This window comes from Gavia stellata, chromosome 22 (assembly GCF_030936135.1).
Source record: "Gavia stellata isolate bGavSte3 chromosome 22, bGavSte3.hap2, whole genome shotgun sequence".
Classification (NCBI taxonomy): Eukaryota; Metazoa; Chordata; class Aves; order Gaviiformes; family Gaviidae; genus Gavia; species Gavia stellata.
In genome coordinates, this window is record NC_082615.1 from 10,719,393 (window position 1) to 10,745,441 (window position 26,049).

A 26,049-nucleotide genomic window follows, 5' to 3' on the forward strand; every position below is an offset into this window, starting at 1 on the left:
TGTGCCGAAAGTCTTTATGCAATCTTATTTTAAGGGGAAAAAACCCCCACAACAACAATAAAAAAGAGTACTCTCCAGGAAGGGGGATCAAGCAGTGCAAGCTGCACTTTTTTTCCTGATAGCAGAATTTCCTTTTTACTCACACACGTCTGACTCCAGCAGTATGCAGCAGCCAGGTAAACCAGAAACCTCAGCTGGAAGGTTTGGACCTGCAGTTTCTGGCAACGGGACAATATAGTGGAAATCAGATAAACCAGCTTGTACATACCACCTTGCTGTGAATTAGGACTGTCCTTGCGTTTCACTGTTGTACAATCAATTTTCAGAGTAAGAGCCTTTCTTTCACATGGTCAGGGGGCTTAATTCAACCCTGGAATAAAGGGGCAGCTAACAATGGGCCAAACTCAGCTTGGATGTTGCTCTGGTTAATTAAGAAGAATAACATCAGGGCTAAATTTGGCAAGGAGTGTTTAAGTGACTGCCTTCAGAGACAGGGAAGAAAAACCCTTCCTTAGCTCGCTCTATCCAGCTCTTCAAATGCAAATCAACCTGTCAACATCTGCATGCAGCCACACAGGACAGCTGCAAAAAGGAGCTTCCAGCACCCAGAAGAAGGGCTGGAAATGTTTAGTTCCAAACAGCTATTTTCTAAAATAATTTCTAGTAAATAAGAATACATTTAAAGTGGTAAACTGAGCATCTGCTACATGAAACGAATGGAGGACAGCATGTGAAAAGAAACATATGTCAAGTACTTGCCTCCAAAACAGCAAATTTAAACACATTTGCAGCAAACACTGAGAAAAAATTCCCTCTGCAACCCGAAGAAGAGCCTCAAATAACAGCACAATTTAAGCTTGGCCATACCTTGCCTTCCCTGTGGTGGAAGAGAACAGTTCATTGTATTTCAGCTGCTGCCTGGCTTCTTCTACTGCGTGAGGCACACGTTGGGAATGCCAAGCCCAGATGGCTTTTGTTTGGAGCAAACAATGTCCCTTTACCAGTACATTTAGAAACCCAGCAAAATAAGTCACTGCTGGAGCCAAATCATACCAGATTTGGTTCAGAGGAGAGAAGATAAGAAAATACCCCTGTGCTTTCTATAAAGCATCTTATATGCCAGCAGAAGAGACGGTGACATCCTTACTCGGACTGCTTCAGCAATGTGTACAGCAGGAACCGAGCTCCGTCGCTGGAAGGGGATTGCTCATGACTCAATCTCTTTCTTCAATACACCGCAACTCAGGGAAATTGCATTTCAGTATTTCGTTGAGCCCATTATCCTCAGACAAAATCTCTACTGACTTAACTGAAGCTCTTACTTACAAAACAAGTACAGGATAAGGCCCCTTCAGCAGGCAAGAGAAGGAGAGGTTGGATTTCAGCTCTAAAGGGTGCAACTCTTCTTTACGAAGCAGCGTGCAGGAATACTTTGCTCTTCCTTTCAGTATAACAAGGCTTAGGACAAGCTCTGACGTCTCTTTTTTTTTGTCAGGGGAATAATCTCCCTACCAAACCTGGGACGCGTGTGCCCTCTGTCAATCTCCTGAGGCTTTGCTAAGTTTTTGGTCACGCAGCCGTGATCTCTGGCTGCAGCCATCTCCTATGGTCCCCTTAGGAGAGAGGGAAACCAGAATGGAAACGAGCCATGAGCAGCTTCTGCAGAAATCATTTTGCTGTGATAATGTGGTATAATTGAACAGGAGTCAAATACCCCACCTTTACGAAAACCCATGGCTTGTGCCAACACTTTTACTCATCTGTGGTTTTTCAGCCTGAATCAGGGCTGAGGAAATAGTAAAGATCTTTGACTCAGCTGACAGCATTGGGCTTTGTCCTATTCACCTCTGCATACCGTGGCATCTTACTAACTAACGCTAAACGAGAAGATGAAAGAGAAAAGCCTCTGGAAAATCCAGAAACCTGCCAGACACCACTGTGGTTCTCAGGGAAAAACTCAGAACGTGGATACCGCTTCCTGCCCCTTCGCAGCACCTTCCCCTCTTCGCTTGGGTTTGCTTCAATATTTTTTTTCCCCTGGTCCTGGGAACTATAAACGAAGAGCCTCCATTGTAACAGTGGTGAACTGACATGGCCCAGCAGCAGAGCCGGGGTTTTAATCCCCTTGGCTTGCAGAGCAGCACAGTGTGCTATTGAGTGCGTGCCCACCATGGCAACAGCGGTGGTGCTCCAAGAATTCGATTTCCACGGTGCCCCTGGGCCTTGCCTTGACATCTTCATTGTTCCACAGTGAAATAAATAAATAAAAATCCAAGGGTAGTGTAAAGGCAGTGCAAAATATGGAAAGCTATAGAACAGGGTTACCTAATGGTTAATTTAGAAAGGAACATATCATTAAAAACGTATGAAGGTGGCTACATATTGATGCTGTATAAATATTTAAAGGGATGCCTCTCGTAAGGGCAGCCTTCCAAGCTATACCTAAAATAACGTGTGCGAAGGAAAATTAAAAGAATATTTCACCATTCGGACTTGTTTAATCTGCCTTTGAAAGGCTTTTTCAGCCCAGCAACTGAGCATTAGTATGGCAAAGGATATCAGACAAAACTCATTTTTGGTGTAATTCTACCAAAGTCAGCAGAGTTAAACTGAAGGTGATTTTTCTGGCCTTTTAAATAGAGTGTAATTTTCTCCATGGGTAGTTATTAAACGCTATTGAGAGAGATTGCTGCTGCTGTTGGAAAGGCTTTCTGGAGAGGTCACTCTGTCCCATGCAAATAGCACCAGTGAAAAACCAGAAGGTTTGTAGTTTTTACAACTTGAAGAGTCCCTGGGGGCTCTAACTACACCACACATCACTGCCTGACCCAAAGCTAAGAGCACATATGTACTCTGAATTGAGATATCCTGGCTTGACATCCACTCCTACATTACAAGAATTCTGCCTGTAGAAATTGCTTAAAATATTGGAGGGCGCATTGCAAAAAATATCCATGTGGACATTCGGTCCCATATCCGTCAGAGAGGACATATTCCCTAAGTACACTTTCGGAGGCTCAACTGCTCTACGTTGACATTTTGGGGCTGGTTAGAGTTTGTATCCCTTTCACCAGCTGTCCTAAGAACTGGTTGAGAAGGGCATTCCCTAGCCTTCTTATTTTGGACTCCGATTCCTGAAGCCTCGTCTGCATATGGACCAATACGAAGGGCGCAAAAATGCCCAGCTGAGCACCTACTGCATGTCCTCAAGACGTGACAGACATCTTCAGGCTGAACACGTCCTAGACTAAAACATTCCTGTTTTTCTGGCATTGGCAAGATTAGTGTCTGGGAAGACATCATCGCTGTCAGCAGCTCTCGAAAGGCACCTCAAGGATCTGGATCTCAAGTGGATGGCATTGCCCCTCGCATGGAGTGCTGAGCCAGGTACCCAAATTGCAGAGATGGGCAGGAGCCAAGACGTTGCGTAACATTAACCTTCCCGCAAGCTGCCATAGGCAGGTCCCCACCCAGCACATGCATTCCCAGAATTGCTCTTTCAAGGCACCTGGGTTTTCCTTCTGCCTACACAGGCAGCTCAGCTGTCTAGCCAGGGACCCTGCCCTGTCTTGCAGAAATCAGAAGCTCAATTCTTAGGCTATGCAGCACAGAACTTTGTCTGGATCATGCGTAAATCAAGATAAATCTTGGCTTAAATGGAGGCTAAACCCAGAGAATTATTTAACCGTTTTACAAAAAGCCTAACTAGAAAGACTCTTGGGATGAAAACGGGAACACATGAGACCTCATAATTTATATATGTATTAACTTCCCACTTTTGAAACTAAAATGCAAAATAGTATTTCTAAACAAAACTGTGAAGCTCTATCTCTTGAGATATAGTTAAAAATTAAATGGGCAAAGCAGACACCAGAGGATCTATTCTTACCCTTGTAGGACTTTGGGCTAGATCGTAGGTATTTTCTCTCTCTCACAGCTACAATGCTGAGCTCCAAGAAAGGATTTGTCTGTGCAATACAGCAAAGCTCAGCAATAATTACCCATTGTGCTATGTGATGAGCCATCCTTTTGGTTCTTCAGCAACCCGTGCACCTGGACTTTAACTAAAACCAAATAATATGCACAGAAAACATTTTTATGTAAGAGGAGGTGAACATCACTAAAAATCAGAGAGCCTTTGTATGGCATGCCAAACTGCTGAAGCGAAAAAATGTCTTCAGTGAAAGGGCTCAGATGTGAGCATGTTTCAGTGCACAGCTCCAGGAAAAACTCTGATAATAAATGTGAGCTTGTTATCGTTGCTTTTCAGTGGGAAGTAAAGCCGGAAGCAGGGTCGTGCTGGCTAATTGAAGCTTACATTTTCATTCAAGCACTGCATTTTAATTATAAACTGGTGACACAAGTGTCACTTAGTTCTTATCCTGTTTTAAGTGTGCATATGTATAAAAAATATTTTCGGTTATTAATTTATTCTTGTGATCATATTCATTATCCTACATTATGTCTACCAGGCACGTGTCTAATGACATGTTTGATACACGCTAATTCTTATGCCTCTTGTAATACAGGGCTTACACACACATTTTAGGCTGAACACGGTGCCAGTTGGCCACCAAAACAGGTGCACACTAATGCTACAAAACCAACATTAGGAACTGCGTACCCATATTCTGGCCAGCTGCAACCACTTGCTCAGCCCTCCCGGGGCAGAGCGGTCATGCCAGAAAAAGGGATAACCTGTGGGAGTAGCTGCATCCAGCGCTGATGCCTGGAGATGCTGACGGCGAGGTCCTGGCTGCCCAGGTCTGGCCCTGATCCTGAACCACTTGCCCTTTGTCCAGCTTCTGCGTCTGAGCACTCCTCCGATCCTGCAAAGTTGAGCGCGTTGGCTCTTTCCGCGGCTGAAGCCCTGGGTAAGCCTTAGAATTCAGGTGGAAAATTTCTGGCCTGTTTTTCCTTCTCTATGGGGCTTTGCTGCTGTGTCCAAAGACTGTCTCCAGCTAGAACGCTGCCATTTATACACAGAAATTAAAATAAAATGAGGAAAAAGGTCACTGGGAATTGGCTACCAGGAGACACGAAGTCAGTCCTTAAAAATCCGACCAGGAGTACAAGTAAAAACAAGGGGAATATCCCTAGAAAGCAAGTTATGAGGGTAAACCTCTTTCAAAGACATTGGATGGAATGGGATAGCTTTTTTTTCCCCTCTTAATTTGCTACCAAACTATAAAGAGGGTTCTATTTTAATAAGCACTACCGTAGCGGGACATTGCAAATGAATTACTCAAATGGCTATAATTAGAAGTGATACTGTGAATACAGCCCTAGCATCATTCCTAAATACTACATGTTTTATTTCAGGCCTTGCATCTTTAAGGATTCCAAAGCATCTCCAAAACTGTCTGCATTTGCCAGCGCTAAAGGCAAGGACAAGAGTACAGCAAAACGTGCAGAGCAAAGGAGAAACGCTTACCAACCTCTGAAGCAAACCTTCAGTCTACTGAGGAGAACCACAGGATGTTTAATCTCGTGATTAGCAGATAGCGGTGTAGTCTTGGATAAATATTTTTGGAAACACCTACGTAACTTAAAAAACCAAAATCCTGTTGACTGCCAATGCAATGTAAGCTTCAAAGACACATACCTTTACTGGAAATACGGTTAGAGTTCGTAAGCCACACTCTTTGAAAAGATTACTCATCATCTGGGAGGATCTTTCGTCGACAGACAAAAATGTGTTTTCGCAGCGGGCAGAGCTGGGGGGACGTGGACAAGCTCTGATCCAAACACACGGGGGGCAGATCCAAGCAGCACGAAGCCTGAGCCAAGAAACTCAGCCTCTTGCCAGGTTTATTGGCTTGGGTTCAGCACATGCATAAATGTAAGGGGGCTTTTGGATCGGGGCTGCCTGCGTCCTACCGGTCCATCTGGAAGAGGTTGGTCTGTCTGCAAAGAGCACACTGGTGGACCCAAAATTGCTGTAATGGCAAATAACTGATGCTCTGCTGCCTGCTGGCAGGAGGATGAGGATAAGCACCCAACAGGTTAGGGTTAGAAACTCTAGTTTTAAGATGCCATTTCCAAACTGTTACTTAGCTCCTTTATTTATTAGCTGGTATTTTATCATGTCTGGGATAGCTCTGCTTGATGCTGACGTTTTCCACCAGTTCCCCTAATAAAACCCAGCTGGAATCGTTATTAATGTTGCCGAGCTCTAATTGTACAGAATAAACCGCAGTCAGTCGGGTGTATGTCAGGTGGCAGGGTGGGACCAGGGGAGGTTAAGTTTGGGAGGAAATAGATGAAGAGTCTGGGGCTCTCCCTCTGCAACTGCACTGGAAACCAAGTTCCCGAAGCTTTGGCAGTTCACAATTGCCAACAAATAACCTATCCACCACCGCAGCGGCATAGCTGGAGAATAACAATCTATTTTGGGCTATTTACTCCACTGGCTCAAGTAACAGCTCTGTTCAGTGAATCTGAGGGCTTCGATGCTGTTCGTGATCCATGTGGATAAAAATGTGATGCGACATAATGCAACTTGCTGTTTCATCAGTTTGCTAAAAACAAACCAACACACAAAGAAACTAACTCTAGCCAATTTTGCATTAAAATGTACGTAAAGGAGCATTGCTATGGTTTGCCTGAGTCTAGAAGACCCACTGCACTAAGATGATTAAAGCCCACTATTACCATTAGTGAGTCATAGACAAAGGAATATTACTAACTTTCACAGCTGGCTACCTTTGAAAACTCAGTCTAAATAGTCACAAGGTCTTCCAGTGTTAAGAGTTTGCTATTTCACTCGCTTGTGGGCAGCTGAATGCTGGGGGCTGAGCTTTAAAAAAAACCCAACAGCATGGCAACTCTTGCAACAAAATCATCCAGTGTCTTGCTAATAGCCATCACTGATATTCCGTGAGCCATGAGACAGGTATGCACAGCTCTAAGATAGGTATATGCAATAAGTTGTATCTGAGATTTGATAATATTTAGGCAATGTACCTCTGGCGAGATCCTAGTTCAAGTCATAATTGCAACATGCCATGGTTCCTTTTCAATGCCTTGCAGCAACAATAGATAAACTACGCCTCTGGGATGCAAGTAAGACACAGTAACAATCCTAACATTATTGAGTGCTATGTATTTGGACAGGAGAAAATATTCAGTCATCCATATTCTACAGAAAATTTCATTAATTTAAAATGTATAAATGGGAGAAAGCCGATCTGAAACCTCCAGTAGAGAATTGGCAGTGACTTAAAAATGGTTATTAACTAAATCTGAAAAAAACCCTGGCAGCTAAACGAGGGTGGTAATTCCTCACTGAACTGGGTACCTCTCCCACTCGAACAGGGGATGCTTGGCGCTTCTGAACATCTTTGAAATATTTGGCATTATCAAGCTAAGGGGACTGGCTAAGTGAGAAGCATTCAAAGGGCATAACTAAGTGGCACAATTCCAAAACAGCAATTAAAAGGCAGAATGCTTGAAAAAGAACAATAAAAGAGGTTAATTTGTATCAGGATCTGGCAATCTGCACAGGAAATACTGTAATTCCATAACGCACTCTCCCTTCATCCCTCTCTCCGTATCACGACCACATGTTTATAATCTAGCATTCCTTCACATATAACATGTGACAAAAAAATGACTCAATTCTATTGAAGAAGAACTTACAGTGCTATGTGTAAAGTAAGCAGGAGCCTGGATAAACACATGGGAAACAAAGTAAAACAGGTAGAGAAAAGAGAACCCAAACCTCGTACCTTTTGACAATTACATGATTATACATTTTTCCTTGGCAGGAGGGCACAGAGATGCTCAAGAGTTAAGAAGAGAAATTAAAAATTCTGAATTTCTACCTGGGGCAGTATCTACCAGTTTTCTAAAGAAAGACTCTTGCGCCGTCATTGAAAAGCTAATTTAGAAGGTACCTTTTCAGCAGAAGGAAAGTTGTAACATTTCAGGAAGGTGAGGCAAAAAAAGAATGAGAACAAAGATGTTCAGATGACAGGATGCCACAAGAAGGAGGAGAAAGAGGGGCTGGACTATGTGCCAGGCTAAATCAAGAGCTGCTTCAACGCTTTCGCTGCATTTGACCCACAGCATGCAACAACTGGCAAAAATGCCCCCAGATCTGAAGGGAAACCCAGCTAAAGTCTGTCTAGGCTGGGCCATCCATCCTGCAGGCAGCTTGCCCTGGGGCTTGCTATTTTGAGAGATTAGAGAGGTCACATGTCATTAATATTATAATAAATCCCAATATAGAGAAAGTCACAGTCTCAAATGTTGCTGTGGTCCCCAGCACCCCTGTGTGCCCCTCAAAATAGCCAAAACACCCACTCTGAAAGAAAAAAGACGAGCCAAAGCCCAGGAAAGAGCCGCCTTCCACTCTAAAATTTTGAAGGTAAAATGAACTGATGTACATTGGGAATGGAGACAACTAACTAAAGGAAAAAACTATCTGGGAATAGAAGAGAGAGGACAAAATATGTTGTAATTTAACGGATCAAAATACGCTGAAGACTTCAGGGCAAGGCAGAAAAAAGCGAGAAGCCCTGCACAGCACTAGAGCTGTCTACTGAAAACATCCTTTTGTTCTGAAGTCATAAATGTGTATCAGCTTCTCAGACATATGGGCAGTTGTGCATTTATCCTGTTTATTTTACTACTCCTGTGCATCCTGCCTTGCCATCTGTTGGGAAGAATTTGGATGCTGAACCGTAAGTCTGCGACATAATAAATACCAGTAAACAGAAATCTAAAATGAAGATAAGCACAAAGTAATGTTTGGAAGCAGGACCAGTTTTTCAGTTTGGTAGTATGATTTATTTCATGAGATGAATCTTGGCTCAGAAAAGAGGGACCAGCAGGAAAAGGTCCAACTGAAGGGACAGATCTATGAGCCCTTCTCTTATATTGGCTTCATATTGGCATAATTCCACCGCCTTCCTAGAAAGCAGTTTAAATTTACGTAGGTGGAGACTCAGACTTAATCCTGTCCCTCAAGGAAGACATGCTTAAACGCAAAATATTGTATGTATAAAACATAAATTGCAAGCAAAATGCTTCAAACCCAGCTAAAGTAGCGTTCATACACCTTCTCTGAGCTGGGCAGCCCTACTGCCGTGTCCCAGTTTCTCTGCATCTTCTTTTCCCTTTTATTATTAGTACGAGAGGAAAGTGGGTGGGAAGGAAGCACAGTTATCCCTCCTCCTCAGGGGCAGCAAGATAAAGTAACTGGCCCCAGAGCTGGCAGGAAACCTAGCAAAGCCCAGACCGACAAGCCCATCCATCCTCCTCCTCCCTCTCCATTTCCAGTTTGGGGATGCAGAAATTACCGCTCAGCTCTTCGACACACAAGCCGCGCAGACACCAACTAAATATCTGGGTGCTGAGAGGTATTAATAACAGACTTCAAATTACACTCAGCACCTAAGTACTCCTGCTGCCTCAAAAGAATTAAAAATGAGATGAAAACACTAGCCACTCCTCCTAATATTTTTTTATCTTTTTTTCTCTGTTTCTGTAAAGATACACAAGGCCACAGAATGGAGATGTCTGATACACCCTCCTTCTCCCCCAGCTTTTTAAGGTGGTTCATGTGTTTTGCACCTCGCGAGACTGACCAAAGCTGCAGGTTGGACAGCACGATCTGGGCAGAAGTAATGCAGGGTGACACAGCGAACCGGACAGGATCCACCGGAGAAATAATTCCTGTGTTGAAATTTTACCGGAACAAAAAAAATACATCGTCATATTTGCCCGTTGTACCAGTTTACTCTGGCGAGGGTTAGTAGAGCTGCAGAAGGCAGGGCAAGCCCTGACGAGGTGCAGCGGCTGCGCTGCCAGTACCTCAACAGTGAGAAAACCCATGGCAGAGGGTCACTGAAAGGTAACGGCAGCTGGAAGAAGCCCGAAGATCACATTGCAAAGGCGCCCGAGAACCCCAAAATGAATTCCTATGGCTCTGACAGATACTACCACAAATGCCATCTGTCAGCCACCTACAATATGCAGTATGACTATATACAGAATAAAAAAGTAACTATAGCAGAACACAACCACAGGTTTCCTATTTGTATAACCCAACGCATCCTTGACTCTTTTCACATAACATTTCTGAAACCTAGGTAAGATTAATATTATCCACATTACATCTTGTACAGATGAAGAAGCTTTACAGCTGGATTACTGATGTGCTTTCATTGGTTTACAGCCTTTGGGGAGTATCGCTAATGCACAGAAAGTCTTTGGGTTCTAAGTTTTGCACTGGGCTATCTGACATGCGAAGAGCCACGGCGAAAAAACCAAAACCCTCGTGTAGCCTGATAGCTCCCTACTGGCTATATAGTAGATCGAGTTCAAGAAAGCAAATTAATTCGTTAAAGTGACATATATTCAGTCAATTAGCTTCAGATCCCTGTTTCACAGAGCGTCTCAGGAAGAATGGATGTTTTGCTACATCAATAGGGTCATTTGAGAACCTCTGTTACAAATGTTCAAAGAGGTGCATTTAGGAGATCTGTGCTTTTTGATTTGCGAAAAGAATAGGTAATGCCTTAACCCCTCTTCTGCCGACACTTCCTCCAGCACAAAATTTTAAGATATGTTATTCTATGGACAATATTTGGAAGAGATCGAACTCTGCATCCCTAAAGATTGCTCCAAATTCAGAAACTCTCTCTAGCAAATGGAATGCTCTTGAAAAAAATTATCCTAAAAAGGCTGTCAAAAATCACTCCATCAGCTGCTGACAAAACCGCACTGCTTCAAACACTGTTGCAAAGCTGACGTTGGAGCTCTGAGAATCGCTTTTAAAAACAATGAGTGCAGCACAGGCACCTTCTCAACAGCACGTGTTTTACCAGGGAAACGGGTCGGTATGAGCAGGATGTACGGAAAGAAGGAATGAAAACATGGGCTGAATCTCAGAAAGTCCTTCTCTGATGTGTTCACGTTTGTTTGAAATATTCGTGGATGAAAGTTCACTCTTCAGCACCTATAATGCATGTGCAAAATACATACATACTGTCCAAGAACTAGCATACACAGAGCGAGTTTTTCACAGCAGAGGCACCCATTTGTGTGCGCTCCATTTGCAGGTACCTTCGTTCACAGTGTGAATACAGGCTCACATGCCTGTAAAAACGGAGAAGCCCAGCCGTCCCTTAACGCGCCTGCGGATATAACCTCCAAGGCAGGTCATGTCTGATATTAAATTGATGTAACATTTGCTCTTTGACAAATAAAACGTTGGCAATAGCATTTGAATATAAAGTCTCCATTGTATTTAGTTTATTACAAATAGCAGTGGTGCTAGGATGTCATGGCTTTGCTTTGAGAATACTAAAGAATATTCATTCTTTTTGGATGAGCCATGAATTTGCAGTATTGATGGATGGCAGCCTTCCTTTATTTGCTTGCCTCAAACATTTGTATAAGCATTTTTATTTTGTTTTCAAGGGTATCCATGGAAGCAGCGCATGCGTGTGCCGCAGTTCCCATGTTTGTGCGCATTCATCCAAGCCAGAAGACTCGCAAATAATTGTGCAAATATGCGTTTGTGTAAGTTTACAAGTCATAAATGATTTACTGGATCCTTCCTCCCAATTACAAATGTTCCAGCCACCCAGTCAGGAAGGACACATGGTTCCATGTGAATTAAAAAACCAATTGCACCACTTGAAAAGTAACTGGCAAACAGGGAATACTGAAAGCAGTAGACACAATGGGTTCAAAGAGATTCATATGCTGAAGTGTTTAATAAAATACTCTTTGAATAAATTTAAATTACAAGTGCATTACTTGATTTCATATCTTGATGTCACAGGGCCTGCAGAGCTCTCTATTGTGAGCCGTCCTATTAGCTTCAGCAGGATTGTTCACCAAGATAAGCAGGTTCAATGGATAAAGTGGTGTTTTTAAAATCTTTTTTTTTTCCTTGTAGGCAAATATTTTAATAGCAGATCCCCCTTGTCACTAAGACTGTGCAGGGCTTACACAGTTGTGCTGCACATTTACCATAGGAATAGGGGCTGCTGGAAAATTATGGCGGTTTAATCGCTCTTTCTCAGGTTAGCTGGACCATGAAAGGATTATTCATAAGATACAGCATTTGCTGTGTTTGCAAGACTCCGGTCTGCACCGTCTTGACAGGGACCCACAGCTTGTGACAACTCCTGTAGCTTGAGTGTGGACACGGACATAACGGCAGCCACCTGAAATGGGGCGATTTGCTCTTATTATTGATTTGTGGGTTGGGGTGCAGATTTCAGGTGGGGATGGCTGCATGGCGGCTTCATCAGACCCTTCTTACTCCGGTGACAGTTTAACTTCAGCTGTCAAAAGTGCAGTTATCGTAGCTGTCGTGGCCCCAGAAAACCAGAAACCAGCTTTGCCAGGGAGCCCCTGGGCCATTTTACTGCAGAGGCTCAGTCGAATCGCATCCGCTTCTGCTATACGCACATTCATACCAAGAATTATTTTAAACAGTTTCCTACCTAAGGCAGTTACCTTGGATATAAGTTTTAAAAATCCATGCAGAAATACTGCTATTGTTTAAAATCCACTCAATGAGCCTCCTACCTTTGACAAACACGCTAAAAGAACAAAATTGGGATTATACGGGCAAGAGTTTGACTGATGTATCATTAACGCCACTTCTTAAGTGACTAAGCTCCATAGTAGTATTGACTACTAGTCCTGAAACATGATTTCATCCCCAAGACAACTGCAGCTCCAAACAAAGACAATATGCTGGATCCCTAAACTGTATCACTCCAGTTATCATTACAATGTTAATTTGTTGTAAAATGTTGTCCCGAAGAAGAGAAACAGGAAAACATTGAGGGACACCTAATAATTTGGTTAGAGGGTTGTTCTTTTCCATTCTGTTTCAGTGATTTTCTCTGAAATCTTGGAATTTGGGATACTGAACAGGTGACTGCTCAAAATCCAGTATACAGGTTGTTTTATGGATATAGTTGAGAAACGTTCTAATGGCAAATTTCAGTTGTCCCGAAATTTACTCTGCAAAATGCTTTATTCATGTCAAAAGCAATTTGAGAGGCTGTCCAAGGTATTTTCAGCTTTTGCACATTTGCGTCTTAGATTACTCTTTTTGCGATAAGAGTGAAGACCATTAAAATAAAGTCGGCTTTTATAATTATTACTCCAAAAGACAAAAAGAGTTCTAAAAATAGTTTTGAAGCCAGACCATTTAATCACGTATAAAAATCTAGAACTGAAATTATTTTCCTGCTGTGTATCTCCTCAGAGTTGCAACTATTACGTTGATTTTATTAAAAGACCCATCCACCCTGAATGAGTGATGCTCTGAAACAATCAATCAAGGGGGAGTTGTTTTAAATCCGCTTCTAGAAATGGTTTTATTATTTTATGAAACAAAGGAACCTTTCCATGTCGAAATCAAAGTCCCATGATATGGTTTAAAACATGAATATTTTAATGTATCTATAGATTTTACCTTACAAAGACAGAACATACTGAAAATGTAGGAGAGAATGTAGTCTCTGTTCCTCGTATCTGTGAACAGATGACAGTTTTCTCAAATTGTCCATTCTTAGCACATATTTGACAACTTTGAATTTTGTAACTTTGTAATTTGATTACGAGCATTTGAATTTTGAGCAGAAAAGCTCAAATGCTGTTGGGTAGATGGGTCCCATGAAATGCTTTTTTGTCCCCTGAACTGATGGGGATTCAAGGTTCACCTGCACACAGCTGCCGGCTGCAATTTTCCCACGGATACCCTTGCAAATAAAATGTGCCCAGGGAGGCACGAGCAGTGCCCCGCTGCAGGCACGGGGACCGGAGATCAGCCGGCATTACCGGGCACTCTTCGCAGGGCTGCCCGGTTCTCACCACTTCACTGACTTCTTTTTTTTTTCATTAAGTTCTTACTTAAGCCCAGTTGAAATCAAAGGAAAAATTCCACCAGTTTCAGTCAATGCTGCACTTCATTTCTATGAATGAGATTCCTGGAAGACCAGGCAGAAATCCTGACTTTGGGAAAAGTCAGGGATTTCTCCCGCAGACGACAGGCCCGGACTAGCAGAGCATGCTCAGCAACTCCCGCAAGATGCAAACAAACTTATTTTCCACGGGAAACGGAGGCTGAAGACACTAGAACAAGCTCAGCGAAGATCACAAGATTCGGTTCAAGTGGAGGATGCTCAGCATCTCTCAGGCAAACTCGGGAGCTCTCAGACGCAAGCCCTCATTTTCCCGGTGTCATAAAAGCCCATCCAAGAGTTACATTTCCTTTAGGAGTTATAAAGCCAAGCATTATTATTACCTGTAAACCTTCACATTTCAGTAATTCTTTCTCGTTATTGCCTAAAAATATTTTCTTGTCCTATAGCTATTCCATGTATGCATACTATTAGCAGGTAGCAAATCTGACATTTTGAGAGAAAAACCATGTTACACTGTAGCCTTGAATTGTTAGCAAAAGGAGAAGATGAGAAGAGATGTGAGGATGAGGTACTTCTACCATGCCACAGCCCTTCCTGGGGAGAAAACCCCTCCGAATACAGCTGCTAGACTGAACTATATAGCTGGGCTGGTCTGTCAGTTCGAATAAACCAGGAAACCAGGTTTGTAAAGTTCATGTGTGCTAAGTTGTGCTGATGGAATTAGGTGCACTGAAGCCGATACACCAAGCGCGTTCCTGTGGGAAGAAAGACTCCAGCGTACGTACCCCCACCCTCACGAGCCACAAAGCAGCTCGGCAAAAGTCAACAGCTTTCCTCTCCGCTCTCCCTTTTATCCAGCATCACTGAGGCTCTGTTAGCTGTTCGCGGGGTGGGAATGGACCCACAGGTGAGGGGGTTCGGAGCCACCGCGGCCCTGGCCCCCGCTGCCAGTGCCTGCCCGGGGCATGTGTCCCCTTCCCGGGGATGTGCTGATTTCCCACGGCCAGAGCTCCGCGCACTCGGCTGACAGATGTTGCTTCCCATCTGGGCTTTCCGATCCGCTATGCCAAATCCTCTGAACACCCATGTGTTTCTTTGTCCCGGTAGTTACCCGCTGCGCTTTCTCTACAACTCCATTTTCAGAGAGGGAACCACATGTTTGGCCCCGGCGGGGAACGGGGTGTCCCGCTACCCATCCCAGCCACTAAAACACGCTTCTTTTTATTCGTTAGTGCCATTCAGCCTGACCCTTGGGCTGTATTAAGTAACCTCGAGTCCACACTGAAGCACTTGAACGGTAGCAACATCTTCAACAAGGTTCCCGGTGCCTCTGCCGGAGGGTGGACGGGGAGGAACTTGGGTTGCCGCTGTCCTGCCTGAGAGCTGCGGCTGAGCCCCAAAGCCCCTGAGGCCAAAGCCCCGGGGTCCCCAACCCCAGGGCTGGCGGACTCCGATGAGCCCCGAGAAGCCCCGGGCCCGCCAGCAGCCCCCCCGAGCCCTGAAGCCCCGCGTTCCCCCGGCCCCGGGGGGGGGGGAGGCGGCGGAGCGAGGTCCCCCCCTGGGCAGAGCTCCCCCGGGCAGAGCTCGGCATCCCGCCGCCCGGTTCCCATGGCAATCTCGGAGATGCCGGTTGCCACGGTAACGCCATCCTCCTCCTCGGCCGTGTCCGAGGCAGCGGCGCGGCTCCGGCTGGGCTCGGGCTCGGGCTCCGGCGGGGCTCAGCCCGGCGGCTCCGGAGCGCAGCCGCTCCCCCCGGGAAGTCGCCTCCCCCAGCGCGGCGCGGCCCCCCCGGTACCTTCGAGGCAGCAGATCCTCCAGAGCCCCGAGTGCGTGAGGTCGCCCCGCGCCCGCCGCGGCGGCCCCTGCGCCTCGTCCGCCGTGATGTTGGTGCCGTTGCAGATGTGGGCGCTGGAGTAGAGCCAGTAGTCGGTGCCGATGGCGATGGCCATGAGGCTGAAGGCGGCGAAGGCGCCCACCGTGGTCAGCAGCATCTGGACGCCACGGTCACACCACACCATGGTGCTTCATAGTCCCCGCACGGGCGCGGGGGGCCGCACGACACCGCCCGGCAGCCGCCGCCGCCGCCCGCGGGAGGCAGCCGAGTCACGGGGCGGGGGGCGGAGGCGGCGGCGGGGGCGCGGCGGCGGGGGGGGGGGGGAGCCGCCCGCCGCCGCGCGGGGCCGGGCTCCGCCGCCAGCCGCGCCCCGCCGCCCCGCCCCGGCCGCGGGGAGGGCAGACCCGCCCGACCCCCGACGTGCTGCCGCCCCGCCGGGGCGAGCCCGGCCCGCAGCCCCCGGCCCGCAGCCCCCGGCCCGCAGCCCCCGGGCGGGCTCCAGCGTGGCTTTGCTCGTTGGCGCTCGGCGGGCTCTGCCGGCGGCGGGAGCGCGGTGCCGCGTCCGAAGCGGCAGCTCCGCGGGGGACGGAGGTGTGAGCGTGTGCGGGGTCCGGCAACCGGGGCCACCCCGCGCACGCCCGAGCCCGGCCAGCGCCCGGCTGGAGGTCGGGGAGGGGCTGCCCACCGCGGGGTGCGGAGCTCTGCACCGCACCGCACCGCTCGCTCTCGGGCGGGTCACGCACACCTTCCTCGGCCCCACGGGCTGCCCTGCAGACCGCCCTAGAAAAGGTGCCACGTACGGGGGGAAAGCGGTGCAGCCCCAAGGAGAGGGCCCACATTTTTGGGGAGCCACAGCAGAGCGAAGGTGGGGGTTTAGGCGCGATTTCCTCCTGCAGCCTCACTCTGCGATTAGTTACGCAAGGAGGTTGTAGGCAAGTATTTGGGTTGCTGGTTTTCTCCTGTTTGGAAGGGGATGGAGAGAACCCAGCATCCGAAAATACTTCCCTTTGGAAAACCAAGGGGAGAAATATCGACACCATTTTTTATCGTCTTTTCCTGCCTTCCACCCCTGACTCTCATCACTGCGCGTTGACAAGTTGGTCCTGCCTCCACCTCATCCAAGTGACAAGCCGGATGAATGGGAAGCCTTCCTGATCAGCTAATGCATTTGTGCGGAGGGAACGTGGCAGCGCACCAGTTTTATGTATATGAATTAGGGAGTGGGAGGACAAGAGCTACAAACCTCGAGAAATACAGCGCTCTTCCCGAGCAGCGCGTGGATGGCTGCAGGTGCTTGTGTGACTCCGCTGCTCAGCATACCGACGCAGAGATGCTTTTCAGCTGCTCGTCCTTTCCATAAAAACTGGGAAAGCAAAAAGCAAATACAAATTAAAAGCTGGTCTTTGTTTCACCGAGACCTCGGTAAATTGCTCAGCCTGAAGCCTATAAATGTGGAAGAGCTCCAAAGTCAGATGTTTGGTTTAAACATGTAAATTATGCTTTCCTTTTCAGTTGTAGTTTGCAGGTCTATCAGTGCCTTTGTAAAATCACCTTCTAAATGAATGTCTCCATTAGGGATGGAAGAATGAAGTCAGGTAAACTCAAAAGCAGAGTGAAGCCTCGTTCGGAAAAAACTGGATCGAGCATTTAAGTTTAATGAGGTTCAACAAACTTCTCATTTAAAATACATGTTTGTACCTGGGCTTTGGGGGTTTGGACAGAGTGGGAAAATGAGATACTGAAACAGCAGGAGAGAAGCTATTTCCACAGCTTTTTAAACCTATCGAGCCTTAATTAATATTATTTATTTGTATTACTCTATGGCCTGAGAGAGCTGCTTATGGCTGGCCCTCCACAGCAAGGAGCAGGGGAAGGGCCGGGTGAGCCGTAGCCGGGGCAGGGTGCCCACTCGGCCCGGAAATATCCTCCCCAAGCGCTCCCCGTCCAGACATGCAGCAAGAGCCGGGACGAATGGCGGTGGGTCTGGTGGGTTCTCAGCAGCCCCCGCCAGCAGAAAGGGGACACACAACTGCAGGTTTTTCCATGGGCTGGCACCAGCCTGCAGCAACCCTCCCGCGCAGCCCTATTGATTGTGCAAGGTAACAGTACATTAACAGAATTTATTAGCAAAATCTCTTGCTCCTCTTCCTCCCCCCGCATTTTTGCAAAGAAAACGTCTGTTTCTACTGCCCTGTGAGAAATAACTCAGGCTCCTAAAGGGTTACAGAGAAGCATCCAAGGCAGACAATCATTTTCTGCCCAAGCTATCTTCTTTAGTTTAAAAATGTTCTCTATTCTTTTGAAATGCATGAAGTAGATTGTGGGAGAGCTAATATTATATTCCACTACTGAAAGCTGGTGGAGTATTTTACATTGATGTCTGGCTCTAGTGATTTTCTAAGGATTTTGAATTCATTAAATCCGACCATTGAATAATCTCCATTCGTGGCGGAAGGAAGGCAAAAGTGCTTATGCTCCTCAATAGCAAAAAAGCGTGTAGTCTTTTCTTAAATGCGAAAGCTATCTGACCCACTATATGTAGTAAAGGTTGCCCATCATGTAACCTTTGATTTGCAGACTTTGCTTATGATACAGCCTTGTAATACTGCCGTTGAACGTAGCAGTGAAGCAGCCTTGGCAGGGTGTTTTGCACCGCAGTAGCATCCTCCATCTTCAATTGGAATTAAGACCCAATTGTTCCAAGCTCAGACCAGAGACAGAAGCTCACGACAATGAGAAGAGAAAGACCCACATCTTCTCCCTGTAATTTAGCCCCCCTCCGACGACACAGAGCAACGGCGAGTGTCCAAACCCAGAAATATTTTTTACACTGGAGAAAGAGAAACTTGAAACAGAATTGTTTTGATTCCTTGCTGTCGATGTTCAAAGCTTTAAATGAAACCCTGTGCCTGATCATTTTATTTCTGAACTGAATAACAGTTACTTTCGGGATGAAACTTTGGCTTTAACTGAATTCAGTGAGAGCTGTCACTAACAAAATCCTGCCCCAGAGACACCACCGGTATCAGAAGAAAACTGCAAGATGTTACCATTTAGCATTACTGCTTCTGCTGCTAAATGTCAAACACATTGACTTTAATAGATTAGACTTTTTTTTTTTCCCCCTTAATCTATCATCTAGAAAAAGAATACTAAATTTCACTGTAAGAAACTTTTGGAAATTGCTCAAGAAAAACTCAAGAGAGTTCTTTCTCAGAATGAAAATAATCACTTCAATTAAATAGAGCTTTTGATGTAGATACAGTCTAACCATCATCAAAGCCTGGAACAGATATTTCATCCTCCCTTGTCCTTTCTCAGTTTTTAGCTCTATGCTTGTGAGAATGAAATTTTCGCATCAAGGAATGTACTAAAGCTATAAGGGCATCTATATAATTGACCATTGTCATCTCCTATGGGTCATGATATCTTTCCAATCTAATCTGATGCCGATATTAGGAAAAAAAAAATCCTTAATAATTTCCTTCAGATTATGGTACAAGTGAAGAACTGGAGAAACGTTTCATACATTGTGTACAGTGTCAGACAATATCCTTTTATACACAAGGCAGTGGTGGGATTTGATTCAACTCACCAGGGTAGCAGCAGAGCTCCACAAGCGCAAAGATCTCCAGCCCGAGCAAAGAACCTTGCAGGAATATGGGACGTGCCAGAAGGTATCACTTATATCACAGGTATATTTAAGAAGGAGCAATATTAAAGTTGTTCATGGAACTATATTTTTATATACCTTGGATCAGATCTTGCAGGTTAGCCTGATACCTACCGAACTACATTAGGAGACCTTTGCAGAGCTGGAGCCAAATGACTTGCCCAGCTCATAAATTCTATGGCAAAACAAAGGCTGAATTCACTTCTTCTGAGGGCAGGTACAGCATCTGACCCACCGACCCACGTATTCCTTCTATTATCATTCATCATATATTGCAAGGACATAGTGTCTTTCACCTCTGACGACCCCGCTCTGCGTGGAGGGTCTGATTCCTCCAGCAAGGGAAGGTTGGCAGAGAAGTCACCATCACATTTCAGAGAGTTGAGACTAGAAAAAGGTGAACTTGAATTTTGTTTGAGGAGTTATAAGGTTGAATTTCTTTTTTAGTCCTGTAAAAGATCATCTGAAGTCAGCACGAATAGTTTCAGATTGTCCTTCAGAGCTGAAGAAACGGTCATCTTAAAGGAAAAATATTGTCATTCTTTTGCCACTTGAGGGACAACAGCTTGGCCTCGATTCTATTATTCCTTTTAATATATTAAATATTCTTTGGCTTAGTCATGGGAAGCAAAGCAACACAACTGCTTTCTAATAAATAAAATGTGCTCAGAAGCAACTCTGAAGCTTTCCAGATAACTGCATTTCGAGTTTGCCAGGAAGCCAGATGCTGCTATTGGAAAAGTAGCTGCTGCGGTTTGTCATCTGAGCCTAGAAATTGATACCCAAGAATGATATGATGAGACAGACTCGATGACAGCACTGCTCTTTCTATAAATAATTTGAAGAAAACATTTTTTCATCTCAAAAAAAAAGTCTTTTTTGCTAGAGACTTGCACAGACAACCAGAAAATTAAAAAGGATAGGCATGCTGTGTTTGAATAGGGCCATCAAAAGAACACGATATACACAATTTATAGAAGAATATATAGCAGCTCTCGCACATTGTACACTACATAGGCTGTGTTTTTCCCATAATACCAATAGTTATGAAACTCATTATCTTTTTGACAATGGAGAAATGGAATATTATTCCTTTACTTGCTTGATCATGTCAAATGTCAAAGCAAATTACGAATGCTTGTCCTTCAACTACTCGTCCCTCCTGGTAAGATATTAAATATCAATAGCATTCACATTCAGCTACAGAATGAACTAATACTGCGCACATCTCACAGATGTAAAGTTCACTGTGCCCGTTACCTGTCATGCGATTTCATCTCTCAAGTCCTACCTCTTGTCCATGTCCTAATAACTGGGAAATTCGTTGCAGTGGTAAATGCCACATTAAAGATTATCCAGAATATGAGTTAAAACTGTGAGCAGGGGTTACTCATGAGTTTAAAGTGTTAAAAGGGAGTGGGCGAAAGAACAAGGGGTTACTAGGACTACAGACTTGATTTTGCATCACGTTTCAAAGGATTTAGAGAGGCAATGTCCTGGTGAGACGCTACGGGAAGTTTCTAGCACAAGAGACCTGCTAGAAGTAGGGTGAAAAAACTCATTATCTTTTTGACAGCTGAGAAACAGATGTGCTGACCGAGGGTTCATCCAGACAAGGCACTACTGGAATGAGCTGCGTTCGTTCTCAGGGCAGCGTCCAAAGGGAAATACAAATTCTCTTTGGGAATACGGTGGGGAACATGGTGCAATGAGGGCGAGGAAAAAAAAAATGCTGGTGAGGTTTTCTCATTCTACCCATTACCCGTCAGTTCTAAGGAATTATTGTGCACCTGTAAACAGCCCAGCAACAGGCTGTTGACGCTATACAAACAAACACGCAGCTACTCCACACAACCGTACACGAGCTTCAGACAGACTAAAAGATGAAACAGGGAATCGGATGTCACCGTGATGGATTGCACTCTGAGGGCTCTCTCCAAGCCCAAGCTTGCGCATCCTGCTGATCACCGTCAGGACTCCTGAGCACCAATTCCTAATCGCTCTACAAACAAAGAAACATTAGCCTCTTCAATGTCCTTTTTAAAAAAGAAAATAAATTCCTCTTTCAAACAAATGGTCCTTCTCAGACGTAAGGGAGAAGGTGCTGTAGCAGAGCGGCACGGCGAGGCTCGCTGAAGTCGCGTGAGGTGTAAAGTGAGGCAATGTGTCGGGGAGCTTCTTGCCCCTGAAAGACTGCATCAGCCGCCCATCCAGAGGATGGAGGAGAAATGCCCCTGGCCAGCGCGAGGGAAATTGCCAGCTGCACTCAGATCGCGTTTTAACCTGAAAAGAAGGGCTTCAATGGGATCGTATTAGGAGGCGGATTGAGAAACAGGTTTTTAGGATAAGTCTTAAATACTTAAATCAATCATGATAACTTGCGGCACTGAATTTATCTCCTAAGCTGCCTAAAGTAAATTCCTCAGATCTGTCTGAATAATTTTGAGCTGATAATGCAGCATTCGCGCAGGAAGGCTGTTGCCCAGTGAAAGGATTTTCTCATTAGAATTTCAGCCGATTATTCACCAGAGAGATGGTCTTTCGGGAGCACACCCCGGCAGCTCACTTGGACAAGTTTTATAAACACTCAGTCTACGGAGAAAGGAAATTGGAAGGTAAAATTAAAGCCAGCCATTACTGCTGAGAGGTCAGTGATAGAGCAAGCATCCAAAACAGCATTTATCTGATCTTCCTTGGGCTCTGCTTCTTTTATTTCTACACAGGAGACCAGGAAACCCTTTAAGATCAGCCTGCTGCGATAGCTGGAACTGCAGTCTCTGGTGCTGAGCACAAGTTACCAAAACCACGCCCTTGATTGGACGTTTGTAACACTTATGGGTCTGAAGAGCTCTTTTTTCATAGAATCTTTCCTGAGATGGGTATTGAACGGGATAATCAAAGCTTTACCGTGAGACTCCTAACTCCGCTGGACTGAGATGATCTCAACTGAGAGGCTTTAAGCCTGCCTCTGTCAAGGCTTTCTCATTTCATTGCTCTTCCCCACGTCCAGTGCAACTAGTTTTTCAGATAGAGACACCAACAAGCGAGGGGAGGACGGCAGGTGAGAAGCAGGGAAACCCAAGGGGAAGATTTGCCATTGTCTCAGCAAGGAGAAGAGCAGAACTTTAAACCCACTCCCAATGCACGAGCTGACTGAGGTCGACTAGGCGCTGGAAGAGCCCCTGCACCTCTTCCCATTTAGCAGCTGTGTACGTCGAGTGGCAGAAACCCCTTTCCACTGACTATTATGTGATAGCAGCAGTGAGGAGAGGAAGAAAAGCAGTAGCAGTAATAACAAAGCACCCTGACATAGTGTTTTAAATGAGCTGTAAATATGGCCAGCAGAATGCCATAAACCTTGCCACACACATTGCAGTGGAACCGTAATTTGTGCTACGACTTTTTAAAGCTACACCAGTGTCTCAATGAAGTATTTTGTTTGGGCTGAGTAAATAGCAAATGGTGTATTTATTGATTTTTATCTCTCTTCACACCTCAAATGCTGCCTGTCTGCTCAAGGCCAGGTCACAGCACACTTACTTATTCAGCAAACACCTATTCCATGGCTAACCCATAAACTCATTGTGACAAGGACAGTGTCTTTAATCACCATAAGGTCCCAGTGGTTTCCCCTTCCCTGCTTCTTTTTCCAAAGAGACCCAGCGTGCCCCCGATGTAACACAGAGCTCTGGAGGAAAAGCTGGTAGGACCAGTAACGCTTTACATCCTATTAATGCCATGTGTAAAATTGTTTGAACTTGGTACAGTTTAAGCTGAAGTTTTTACATTCAACGCAGTGATTAAGTACATCTAGCTAGAAGACCTGCTGGTTATGTTTAAATGCTTCCTCCACGGTGGTGTGGATTTTTTGGGGAGGGGGGGCAAATAGCTGTACAATAGACATTTAGCAGTAAACTGTAAACGCAAAAAATTTTATAAGAGGGCTTTTGCTAGAGGAGCCAATATCTACTGCAAATATGAAACAAATCAAAAGCAACGCAAAAGAAAAACCTCAAGCCCTTGTACCTAAAATTGTCAAAAAACAAGTCAGAAACACCTTGAAAGAATAAGATCACAAACCAACATGACCACCTCCGTTCAGCCAACGCAACCTTCTCAGAAGAACAATTAGAAGAACATGGAAGAGATTAGCAAGATTCTGGATAGTCTGGTGGGACTTCGCAGTCTTTCAGTGGTCCTTGTGCCCAGGTGGGCAGCACCGGTGCCACCGGCATCCCTGCCACGGTGGATGGATGGGGTGTGCCGAGGCTGGGAGGAACCCGGCCAAATGCTTCCCTTATCCCAGGGACTGATGACTTGTCATCAGTTTGGGAAGTGCAAGAGTAGCTAGGGGTTATCTGAGGAGCCAGAGGACATCAGAGACCCATCCCCATGGTGGAGCGAGCAAAACGGCGCGTGTCCAGCCCCTGAGCTCCTGCTTTAGTTTCCCCTGCCCGGGTACGTGCAAGGGCAATGCCAGGCTGTACACACCAAAGCTCACGGTACCGGGTTGGTGCTGTGCTGACACAACACTGCGCTGGAGGGTTGTTAAAGAGTATTCAGGAAACAGGAGGTTTTGCCCAAGAGAGCTCAAGTCTCATCAGCTCGAAAGAAAAACGGCTTTTGGAGAAAGACAAGAGATTGCAGCAGCCAGAGTTGTGAAAAGCCTTGACAAAATATTTAACACGTAGAAAAAGAGAACGCTTGCCAGTTGCTAGAGCCTTCCTAATTCAGGTTATTAGATGGTTACTGCCACTACTATTAAAAGGCACTATTTTCTGAGTGATCTACACAAAGAAGGGCTGGAACACACCTACGGGTTTTCCATGTGCTTTTAGCTCTGCTAATGGAGAAAAAATTTTCCTCTGATATAAGACTCAGTTGAATAATTATTCAATTCAATTAACAAATTAGTAATGTGCTATTCTGTGATGTATCCAGTAAATATATGCCTAGGAAATTCAATAGAAAAATCTCTAGATACTGTTTTAGGTTCATCACACATGTGTTGATCCAACTGGATTTTTTTTTTTTTAATCTATGAGGAAACTGTTGAAGAATGAGGATGAGGTTTCAAAAAACCTGAAAGGAATTAGCTTTCCACTGAGCTCCACACAACAATGGAATCGTGTGAGTAATTCTACTACAATTTACTTCGTAGAATGAAAAATAACAATAGCTATTATGGTTGTAAACAACCTCTTTTCTCATAGCACAGACCCATTACAAGGTCATCATCTACTGTCAAACTTCATGTTTAGGCTCATTAAAACTGTCCTGTTGAATTTTTTTTTTTTTTTTGAAAGAAAACCACTCTTTCAACAGATTTTTTTTTTTTTGGCAGAAAGTGCTTGCTTTTCTTGAAATTTGTACCTGTTCTTACAGGGAACTTGGAAACCCAAAACGTGAACAACTGATCCTTCCCCACCCTATCCCTCCTCAGGTCCCTTTTTTTTCATTATTTAGGTGAATGATTCTAGCAAAAATGGTTTTGCCTTTTTACTGGAATTTTTACATTTTTCATGGGAAAGCATTCTAGTAAGATCTCTATTAATACAACGGTTTCTAGGTAGCAAGGAAAAAAACCAACCCACAGCATCTCTACTGAAAAAGCTGGCAGATGTTGGCTTTTTACTCATAACTGTAATGCCTCTATAAAAAGGAACATTCCAGTCTTACAAGCGTTAAAATGGAAAATAAATAGAAGTGGCAAATATGGCACGCTGAAGATTACATGTGAGGGACCAGGAATTCAAATCCCCTCTCAGAGGGGACATTGCAGGGGTAATGAGAAGATGCAGAAGCTTTTCAATCTCCCAAATCAGTCCCTCATGGAACATCATCGAGGCAGACAAACCAAACGGGGCAGCATGGGCGGAAAGGATTATTTAATGAGTATTGGCTGATGTGAGACACCCACAGACACCCCAGACCGCAGCCTTGTGAAAGAAAGTGCCAGAAGCCATTCCCATTTGCAATAAACTGATTATGTGTCAGGGATTTTCTTCTTGTTTAGACAAACCGTACTGTTTTATTTACAGTTCTTTGCACATTTGCAGCCTCATGGAGGTGGGAGAGGGTGCACGGGTTCCCCGGACGGCAGCTGCGGTGCTGTGAGACGCCGGAGAGCACTGGGCAATGCCCACCTTATTAGCGGGTCTTAAATGTAGCAAATACCATACAGACCTCGTGGGTTTTGGAAATGGGCTAGAGTGCGCGGTCCAGCACCACCCTCCCACGACGATGCTTTAAAGGCCACTGAAAATACCGCGCGCAGAGGGCTTTTGCCGTCCTGCAAGAGCATCCCCATGCTGGGTGGGGCAGCAGTTGTTACACTGCATGGGGACAGGTTGTGGGGACCAAACGCCTGTCTTTGGATGGGCAGGAGGCTAAAGACAGGAGATTTTGGCTACTAAACATCTAAGCAGACCCAGCTTGATTATTGTATGTAAGCCTGCCTTGCTGAGAATAAGAGAACAGGCAGGTCCAGGCTGCACGCACAGGTACCTTCTCTGGGCTTGCAGCCCGCAGGGTACCGGTTTTTTCCCTCCCACTTCCATAGCACGGCCAGCACTTGTTCCCACAATCCCAGCCTAGGGCTGAAGAAGAAACAAGGTTGGAGGGGAAAGAAAGGTGAA

General features: G+C 45.3%; 1 protein-coding gene across 1 annotated transcript in view; it reads right to left on the reverse strand.

The window, feature by feature from the left end:
- CACNG4 (calcium voltage-gated channel auxiliary subunit gamma 4) overlaps window positions 1-15,922 on the reverse strand; it is a 39,970-nt gene extending 24,048 nt beyond the window's left edge. The window contains exon 1 of the mRNA XM_059828306.1: window positions 15,700-15,922. Within this exon, the coding sequence (XP_059684289.1) occupies window positions 15,700-15,922 (223 nt within the window). The remainder of the gene's footprint in view (window positions 1-15,699) is intronic.
- Window positions 15,923-26,049: the final 10,127 nt, after the last annotated feature.